The 9964-nt window shown below is 54.9% G+C and overlaps 1 protein-coding gene across 1 annotated transcript in view; it reads left to right on the top strand.

Moving 5' to 3' along the window:
* STK32C (serine/threonine kinase 32C) overlaps positions 1–9964 on the top strand; it is a 56993-nt gene that overhangs the window by 44418 nt on the left and 2611 nt on the right. The window contains exons 3-12 of the mRNA XM_026851699.1: positions 1762–1913; positions 3351–3524; positions 4017–4054; positions 5251–5340; positions 5799–5902; positions 6001–6117; positions 7799–7924; positions 8056–8187; positions 9331–9398; positions 9788–9955. Of these exons, the coding sequence (XP_026707500.1) occupies positions 1795–1913; positions 3351–3524; positions 4017–4054; positions 5251–5340; positions 5799–5902; positions 6001–6117; positions 7799–7924; positions 8056–8187; positions 9331–9398; positions 9788–9926 (1107 nt within the window). The 5' untranslated portion in view covers positions 1762–1794 and the 3' untranslated portion in view covers positions 9927–9955. The remainder of the gene's footprint in view (positions 1–1761; positions 1914–3350; positions 3525–4016; positions 4055–5250; positions 5341–5798; positions 5903–6000; positions 6118–7798; positions 7925–8055; positions 8188–9330; positions 9399–9787; positions 9956–9964) is intronic.

The raw sequence follows: 9964 nt of genomic DNA, 5'->3' as shown, positions 1-9964 counted from the left end.
CATAGAGTCTCCGTGGCAGAACGACCCGGGAGAGCCCCCGCGGCAGAGCCGGCGGGCGCCTCTGTTCCAGCCGGAGATCTGACCAAAGGAAGACCCAATCTCCCAGGAGAGCAGGCTCCAAATCATCCGAGTTTTACCACAACGCCTCATCAAAACTAAAGCTTGTTCTTGCAGGGAAGTTAATTAGAAAACAGCGCAGGACATAAAGCCCAAACATAAATGGGAACAAGGAGATGCAAGGGGAGACTTGACAGGACAAGGCAGCCTGTGATTTACACACCACTTCTGCCACGGCCGCGTAGACAGAGAGCAGAGCTCAGCCTCCAGAAGGGCAAGTGGGTGGGTTTTCTCTATACCAGGCTGGCTTGAAAGTAGTGACCTATTCTGAAATTTAACTTCCAGTCCTGATGACAGAGAAACTAGAAACAGTTCTAGGGTTTTAATCAACGCAACCAAGGCGGTAACAGTGTAGTGTTTCCCTGTTGTCTTCCTCACTGACTGTAGGCTCTGGCTAGAGCAGTTTGAGCGAGTGCTGGACCTGGTGTAGGTTACTAGTTTGCTCCAAGTGGGATTTAAAATCAAGACCCACAGCTAGCTGCTGTTGAATCACCTCGCCAGCCTCAGGTCCGGGGAAAGCTCCAGGATCTGGGTGGGGTCTGACCCTGACCCGCCTGCGCCCGTGCTGCGCTGTCCGGGGGCAGGGGCTTATGAAACAAATGTATTGTGACTCTGCATTGCCACTGTTCTGCACTGCGATTAATTCCTTCTTAACATGTGTCTTTATTTAAGGTCATGCACATTTAACAGATTTTAATATTGCAACAATAATTAGGGATGGTGAAAGAGCAACTGCATTAGCTGGAACAAAGCCATACATGGGTAAGAAGGAATCACTGTTCCTTACGTCTGTATTTTACATTCCAAGAGCACTGACCGCATGCTGCCCGTCTGTGACGAGGGCACGGGCTTCGTTTAGCACATTAATGCATGCGCCCCCCTCACCCAGCGCAGCCTGGTGCTTCGAAAAGTGGAACTCCCAGCGTGAGCGAGTCGCTGTCAGCACCCCCTGCCCTGCCCTGCCCTCCTGCCCCGCTGGCCCCCCGCTGGCCTTGCTGCGTCCTGGGGGGGCCCCACCGTGGCCTCCCGCCTGCCCGGCGCGAGAAGGGGCTGCCTGAGCCGGTGCCACGGGCCTGTGTCCCGCAGGGACAGAGTGCTGCTGCTTTCCAGGGGCACGGTGGGGCTTGTTGTTAAAAAATGCCCATTTTAATCTCTTCTTGCTAAAACAAACGGGATTATTTTGACCTTTCGGAGCCCAGCTACGGATGTGATAGGTTAAAACCAATCTGGTGGAGGTTGTGAGCAGGATGGAGTCGGGGCTGGGGGAGAAGCCCCGCCGTGGCCCGAAGCCGCTCTCCATTCGGAGGCAGCCAGCACCAAGCTCACTCCCACAGCTCCCAGACCCCGATCCCTGCTGGAAAGCTTTCCCTGGAGCCGTCACATCCTCGAGGGAGCTCTCGTGTAGCCACACAGTCACAGACACCCGGGGGGTGGGGGGTGCCCAAAAGGGGAGCACACGGGCACTGCGCTTGGAGCCGGGACACTTGTATCTGTAGATCCCGAGTCTCAGCCCAGGACCAGGGTTATTTGGTAGCGGGGTGGAGGTGCTGAGCAGCCTGGGCCTCAGCCTGGTAAAGCAGGAAAGGAGAATATGGCACATTTTACTAAATGTCTTTTTTTCCTTCCCCTTCTGTGGTGCTCTAGGTGTGTATTGTGCAGAAGAGAGACACTGAGAAGATGTATGCCATGAAGTACATGAACAAACAGCAGTGCATCGAGAGGGATGAGGTTCGCAACGTGTTCAGAGAGCTGGAAATCCTTCAGGAGATCGAGCACGTGTTCCTGGTGAATCTCTGGTGAGCAGCTCCTCTCCCTCAGCCCTCTGGGGCCACCTGCCCTCAGGGGCTTGTGGAGCCTCGTCCTCCCCCTCCCGGGCTCACCCACATCCGTGGGAGCCTCCCAGTGAGCTGCCCCAGTGCAAGGTGATGTCAGGTGTGTTTGGGAAACCTCACACAGAGGATCTGTACGTGCCATGGCATCTAACACTATAAACCAGCCTGGCTCCTCTTTTTCCATCAGAAACCTTTGTGTGTTTGCTGGGTGTTCTTCACAGCCTTCTGGCAAAGACCAGGAATCCAAAATCTGGCAAAGACCAGAAATCTCTCTCCTTCAGAGATCACGAGGGTTATGCTACAATCAGAATGTGGTTTTAGGGCTGGAGCCGGCGCCTGGTGAACAGCGCTGGATTCCACAGAGGCAGGAGAGGGGCAGAAGCAGCAGGTTTTCGCGGGGCAGCTGCAGAGCTCGGGTGGCCTCGGGCAGACTGCTGTGTCCCCACCCTCTGCGGCCATGGCAGCTGCTCCGCAGGCTGGTGGGTGGGAAGGTTTTCAAAAATTCAGAAGGTTTAATACACAAAGTGATGGCAATTGGTGATAATTCACGTTTTTTTTGTTGATCCATTACTTCAGAACACCCAAACAAGTTAGTATTTATTTTTCAGCATTATAGCAATTGCAAATATTTTTTTCCAACAAGTAATCAAAAGTCTTAAGAAGACTTGCTTCCTTAGCAAATTTTTCCCTTTCAGCTTGTACTTTTCACTTGTACTTTCACTTTCAGCTTGTACTTTGAGAATAAACCAACATTTAAGATGAGAGAAATGTGTGATTCATAAGTATTATACAATCCCACATACTTTCCTTAGAAATACTGTCACCAAATATAACAATTGAACGTTGTTTTGTAGTGTATCCTCACTGCTGTCAGTCTCCTGTGGGATCCACTGCAGATTTAGAGAGGCGTTTTACTCTACAGTAAATATAAATCTCTTTTTCTGGTTTTTATGGTTAAATTAGTGGTTGTGTTTTCCAATTCATTTTCAGGATACGCAGAGATATTTTAAGTAGGTTTATCAGATTGTTCACAATTGAAAATGCAAAGTTTTTCTGAAGCGAGTGGCTAGCAAAGCCCCGAGCTCTGCCTGCAGCCCTGCCCGCTGGAGGGGTTCCAGGCAGCGCTCAGGAGGTGGCGGTGGCAGGGTGAGCAGGGGAAGCTCATCGGGATCCTATCCTCTGCAAGGGGAGTGTTGGTGTGGCAATGGGTTAAAAACCAAGACAGCACCTTGAGTCGCCCTTGCTTAATTAGCAAGATGTGAGCACCGAGGCCGGGGTGTGCTGCGGTGGGACTGCTCACAGGTTCCACGGGACGGTGTCATTAGGAGAGGCAAGAAGCCCGGCTTGGTGTGGTGGCTCCTGTGGGTCAGGCTGCCGGCTGATGCTCCGCCGGTCCCGCAGGTACTCCTTCCAGGACGAGGAGGACATGTTCATGGTGGTGGACCTGCTTCTCGGCGGCGACCTGCGCTATCACCTGCAGCAAAACGTCCAGTTCACGGAAGAGACGGTCAAACTCTACATCTGTGAGATGGCGCTGGCTCTCGACTACCTCCGAAGTCAGCACATCATCCACAGGTAACCGCGCAGCCTCGCCCTGACCCGCCTGCTTCGGGGTGGGTGACACTGTCTTTGCTTGTGCCACCGGTGCCCCTGCGTCGGGGAGCTGCTGGCACTGATCCGCGCTGGCAGCGCCGGTGCTGGGCGCCCCCCAGCTGCCCGTCCTGCCCCCGTCACTCGGAGGGAGCCCAACCTTTGCTGGGTGCTGACAGCACCTTCCAGGTGTTTCAAAGCGATCAAGGGCTTCACAGAAATAGGCCCACTGTTGTGTTATCTATTGTCCTCGGAAATGATGCCTGAAGAGGCCCGAGGCTCCCACTTCTCTGCCCAGTTGCCCAGGAAAGGCCTATTTCTAGTCCATCGTAAAGGGACTTGTCTCATGTCAGGGTATTTTTGTTTTACTTGTTCCTAATTTTTGATAGATAAAAAAGTTGCAGGTTTTTTGTTGTTGAGTTGCATCCCTGATCTGACTGAGATTTCATCTTGCTGGAACCTTGCTTCTTTTCCCAGAGACGTAAAACCAGACAACATCCTCCTCGATGAGCAAGGTAGGATCTCTCTGCCTTGCTTTGTCTGCCTCCTTCATTCAAGGGACAGATTCTTCAGAGTCTTGAATATTGTGTGTCTTTTTATCTGGGAAAAGTGTGGAAAAAGCGCCACTCCTTCTAGCTGATGGGTGCTTGGTAATGCGAGGGAAGCTCTGCCCAGGGCAGCCCCTCTCCTCGTTGCCCCACGCCCGCGAGCATCCAGGGCACAGTCACCCCTCCCGAACCGTGGCACCTGGCGTGGCGGGAGGGCACAGAGCACCAGGCCTGACGTGGTGGAGGTTTAGAGGGGCTTTGTGGGGGATCTGCACATACGTTTTTAGGATAGCTTTGGTGTCTTCCCGGGGGATAGACCTGGGCTGAGCCGGGTGGGGTGAGTTCAGGGACATTGTGAGGGTCCGTTGGCTGGTCATAGAGTCTCCGTGGCAGAACGACCCGGGAGAGCCCCCGCGGCAGAGCCGGCGGGCGCCTCTGTTCCAGCCGGAGATCTGACCAAAGGAAGACCCAATCTCCCAGGAGAGCAGGCTCCAAATCATCCGAGTTTTACCACAACGCCTCATCAAAACTAAAGCTTGTTCTTGCAGGGAAGTTAATTAGAAAACAGCGCAGGACATAAAGCCCAAACATAAATGGGAACAAGGAGATGCAAGGGGAGACTTGACAGGACAAGGCAGCCTGTGATTTACACACCACTTCTGCCACGGCCGCGTAGACAGAGAGCAGAGCTCAGCCTCCAGAAGGGCAAGTGGGTGGGTTTTCTCTATACCAGGCTGGCTTGAAAGTAGTGACCTATTCTGAAATTTAACTTCCAGTCCTGATGACAGAGAAACTAGAAACAGTTCTAGGGTTTTAATCAACGCAACCAAGGCGGTAACAGTGTAGTGTTTCCCTGTTGTCTTCCTCACTGACTGTAGGCTCTGGCTAGAGCAGTTTGAGCGAGTGCTGGACCTGGTGTAGGTTACTAGTTTGCTCCAAGTGGGATTTAAAATCAAGACCCACAGCTAGCTGCTGTTGAATCACCTCGCCAGCCTCAGGTCCGGGGAAAGCTCCAGGATCTGGGTGGGGTCTGACCCTGACCCGCCTGCGCCCGTGCTGCGCTGTCCGGGGGCAGGGGCTTATGAAACAAATGTATTGTGACTCTGCATTGCCACTGTTCTGCACTGCGATTAATTCCTTCTTAACATGTGTCTTTATTTAAGGTCATGCACATTTAACAGATTTTAATATTGCAACAATAATTAGGGATGGTGAAAGAGCAACTGCATTAGCTGGAACAAAGCCATACATGGGTAAGAAGGAATCACTGTTCCTTACGTCTGTATTTTACATTCCAAGAGCACTGACCGCATGCTGCCCGTCTGTGACGAGGGCACGGGCTTCGTTTAGCACATTAATGCATGCGCCCCCCTCGCCCAGCGCAGCCTGGTGCTTCGAAAAGTGGAACTCCCAGCGTGAGCGAGTCGCTGTCAGCACCCCCTGCCCTGCCCTGCCCTCCTGCCCCGCTGGCCCCCCGCTGGCCTTGCTGCGTCCTGGGGGGGTTTCTGCCGTCCCTCGGCTCTCCCCGCCTGCGTCCCATAACGCGGCGAGCGCGGCGGCTGCAGCTGCTCACCCCGGCTGGCAGAGCCTCCCCCAGGCAGGAGTGCGTGCAGATAACCCTGAGGTTTACAAACTGACTTACCTGGAATACTGAAAGAGAAACAGACTGAAGTCAACAAATAACCTGTTGCCTTTTTCCCCTTCTGTTCAGCCCCGGAGATTTTCCATTCCTTCCTGAATGGCGGGACGGGCTACTCCTTCGAGGTGGACTGGTGGTCGCTGGGGATCATGGCTTACGAGCTGCTGCGGGGCTGGGTAGGGCTCCCGGCCACTCCGAGGCCTGGGCACGTGCTTCTGACTGACTGCAGGGAGGAGAGGGAATTTCTTCTCATCTTTTTGCTTTTTCCCTCCAGAGACCGTATGACATCCACTCCAACAACCCCGTGGAGTCTTTAGTTCAGCTCTTCAGTACCGTGAGCGTTCAGTACTCGTCTGCGTGGTCAAAAGAAATGGTTGCTCTGTTGAGAAAGGTAAATCATCCTGCCGGCGTGGTTTGAGTTATACATTAGCCACGGCGCCTGCAGGACTAGCTGGAAAATTTTCAGCATATTAACAAATAATGTAAAGTTGAAATAGGACTAATTTCTATTACTTTGTTCAGGCTTAAGCACAGATTAATCTTGTGTTTTGTTTGTTCATTACCCTTGTAACAAGATGTGTCGTGTTTGACGGCAAGGGAAGGAAGAAGCCTGGTTTTGGAGTGACAATCAAATTCCTGCCTGGGCTGGAACTGGCCCCTTCCAGCACCCCCCTCCCCGTACCCTCGGCAGGCGGCAGCTCCAGCCGGGGCGGCCGTGGGAGCTGGGTCCTTGTGCTGCCCCAGTGCCGTAGCTCGGCCGGGGGGGCCTGGCTCAGCCTGTTGGGGCGTGCGACTGCCTGGGGGGGGTCCCACGTTGGCATGGGGGGCTGCTGCTTGCCTTTCACTGCTGCTCGTGGAGCTGGGAGTGGAGGCTGCCTGAGGCTTCTGCTCGCTTCAGAACTCAGAAGAGTCGCCGAGGAGTGTGCTACAAAAAAGATAAACACGGTGCTGACAGCAAATAAGTGACTCTGAGGCAAGTGAATGTCGGGGGGACAATTTATAGAATTAGGTTTGGTTCTGAGGAGAAGCAGGTTGTTGGCTGTGCTACAGCGGGGCGTTCAGCAGGCTCGCATTGCCATCTGCTGGGCTGAGGGCAGGCGGGCTCCGGGGACCCGCCGGGCACCAGCCGCCACAGTGGGACAATGCCAGCGGCCACCGCAGCCCGGCAGGACCCGCCGTGGTCCCCCAGAGCCCCGGGGCTTCTGTGCTTGGGGTGCCCCAGCCCTGGCCCTGAGCAGGGGCGATGCCGGGGCTCCGCCGGCACCCAGAGGTGATGTCAGGTGCCCCGTTGCCCACCTGCCCACTGGGGCCAGCCCCCGCTCCGTGCTCCCAGGGCCCACAGTGGCCTTACATGGGAAGTGGGAATTGCCCCTTTTTGTTTTAAAGGTGAAGATAATTTTATGCCATGGATAAATGCCTGAAAGGTTCCCCCATTAGATGTACCCCCCATTGGCCATACCTCCACGTCAGATGTCTCTCCGCGTTAGATGTACCTCTAGCAGTGCTGGAAGCTGTAACTCCAGTCACCCCAGCGTGCAGTGGGGTACGTGGTGCTGAATTCTTTGAAAAATGGGCTCTGTCCTCAGACTGGAGTCTTAGTGAATCAAGCGATCATTTTTTTTCCCCTGTGCTTAGTAGTCCGTGCGTGTGATAAGCAGATAGTACCCCTCGGTGTCACAGAAGGTGAAAGCAGGACCTGTGGAGGTTGCAGCCGAAGCGATGACCCTCTGGGAGGATCAAGGTCTTTACGAGGGAGCCGGCTCTGTCCCTGCCTCGGGGAGGAGCACGCTGGGGCGGCAGCACCCGGCGGCTGCGGCCAGGGCTTGTGCCTCGTTGCAGGTGTGGGAGGAGCAAACCCACACCTGCCCAAGGGCTCACGGTACCGGGTTTTTGCCCGTCTGGCTTCACAACCTCCAGAACGCTTTTCTAATATTTTTTTTTCCCTACAGCAAGTTAGGTGTTTCCCGTGATGGAAAGGCTGCTGCGTGGCTGAAGCGTGCGGGTCACCCCAGAGGCAGGTGCTGCTGGCCCCTCTCCCCTCCCCTCTGACGGGAATGCTTTCCTCTCCCCAGCTGCTGACGGTGAACCCCGAGCATCGCTTTTCCTGCCTGGCCGACGTTCAGGCCTCGGCGTACCTGTCCGGCGTGGTCTGGAGCGATGTCTGCGAGAAGCGGGTGGAGCCAGGCTTCGTCCCCAACGTGAGTAGGAGCGAGGAAACTGCTGCGGACGCAGAGGCCCTCTGACAGAGGGGGAGTTTCTGAGTGCATTTGCTGCACCAGAGTCTCAGCTGTGCCTAACGCCCGCGGTGTCGTGTCGTGTGTCCCGGCAGAAGGGCCGCCTGCACTGCGACCCCACCTTCGAGCTGGAGGAGATGATCCTGGAGTCAAGGCCCTTGCACAAGAAGAAGAAGAGGCTTGCAAAGAACAAGTCGAGGGATAACAGCAAAGACAGCTCTCAGTCTGTAAGTGCTTTCTGGGGTGATGGCCGGACGGGGGAGAAGGCTGAGCTGCTGCGTTTGGGGTGTATAGCAGTAGTTACTGCAACAGTACGGTAACGGCAGGTTACGCAGAGAATGGTCTGTGAGGTTCATGGTTGGACCAGATGATCTTCAAGTTCTTTTCCAACCGAGATGATTCTGTGATTTATTCTGATGAAAACGTTTGCCCAGTGGAGTCTTCCTAACAACCAAACATTCATTTTATGTAAGTTTGATAAAACTCTTCCGCAGTAATCTGTACTTTGGAAAATGAAATGAGAAACAGAGGTCTGGGCACACTGGTCAAGAGGAAAACTTAAGAAACATGTCTGTGTGATGTTTCTGAGAGGTGGTGCTCCGTGTCTGTGACAGCTCTCGGGGCGGGGGGGGTGTCGCACGGTGGGGGTTTGTCTGATCAATTAGCGGGAGCTAATGTGCAATCAGTGAGACTTACCCTAAAAGGATGAGGAATAAATTGGGATTCGAGGGAGGGAGAACCCAGAATAAGCAAATTTGCAAATACCTCGCCGAGGTTTTGCTGCTGGGAGTTAAGGGCACTTTACCTGGGGTGGGACGAGGGCTGGCAAGGCCCTGCCTGGGCAGGGGACAGGCGTCCCTGCTTCGCTGGGAGGTGCAGCAGCATCTGGCTTCAGAGGAGAGCTCTGCGCCTGGACAGGTGATGCAGGAGGTAAAATAAAGGCAGAAATCGGGAAGCACGGGCTGTCCACACGCTGGCGTTTCCCGCCTGCCCCGCGGGTGCTGCCGGCTCCCCCGGCGTGTGAGCAGGCAGCGTCCCTGCCCGTGGCACGGGGCAGCAGCTCTGTGCCTTGCCCTTGAGGGGCTCACACACACAGGCTTCGTGCTGCGCTCTGCCCCGCGCTGCCTTTCCCAAAAGTGGGATACACAGATAAACGCGCGGTGTTTGTCTGGAGAAGGTCCTGCTCTCTGTGCTCTTTGGAAGAGTGTGCTCGCTGCAGGTGAACCAGGTGAAAGCCCCTGGTGAGAGCCACGAGGGTGACCAGCTGTGCCGCTGCCACCGTCCGTCCCGGCAGCTGGGCGCCCTGTGCACCACCAAACCGCAGCCGTGCCGTCGGGGCTGCTCACGCACGTGCTGTTTCTCTTCAACAGGAAAATGACTATCTCCAAGAATGCCTTGAAGCTATCCAGCAAGACTTTGTCATCTTTAACAGAGAGAAGTGAGTGTGGGGTATATTTTTTGAGGAAAAAATACTCTTTTTCCCAGCTTCCCTTAGGAATCAGAGTGTCAGTGCATGATGGCTGGGAGTGTCTCGCTGCTGGCTTAGCCGAGGAGCTCAGGTGCTGCCTTTGTATGGAAAACGGTTCTGACCAAAAAGGGAGACGAGATCAGGGCTTACTGATCCCTGCCATTAATAACCCATGCTGCAGAGAGGCTTCTGGGTTTTACCATGTGTATGTGACACTGCTTCACTTCCCCCATTGCATCTTCCCACCCGTCCTGCTGTTAGGGGATGAGGCTTTGGAAAACGAAGGCAAGGGAGGCGCTTCCTCTGCGGGGCGTTTGCTCCAGGGTGGCCGTAACTCCTGGTTCCTCTGCTCCGCGCAGGCTAAAGAAGAGCCAAGAGCAGACGAGTGAGTCCGTGTCGCCCCCCGAGACCACCGACGAAGCCGAGACGGAGGCCGAGTCCGAGACCTCCAACTTGAACATGTGCAGCTCCGTCTGCTCCTCCGCGGGCAGCAGCTAGGCTGGAGCCGCCGGGCGAGGGTCGCCGCTAACCCGTCC

This window comes from Athene cunicularia, assembly GCF_003259725.1.
Source record: "Athene cunicularia isolate RWA chromosome 6 unlocalized genomic scaffold, athCun1 chr6_part1, whole genome shotgun sequence".
Taxonomy (NCBI): Eukaryota; Metazoa; Chordata; class Aves; order Strigiformes; family Strigidae; genus Athene; species Athene cunicularia.
This window is presented reverse-complemented; position numbering and strand designations above follow the sequence as displayed.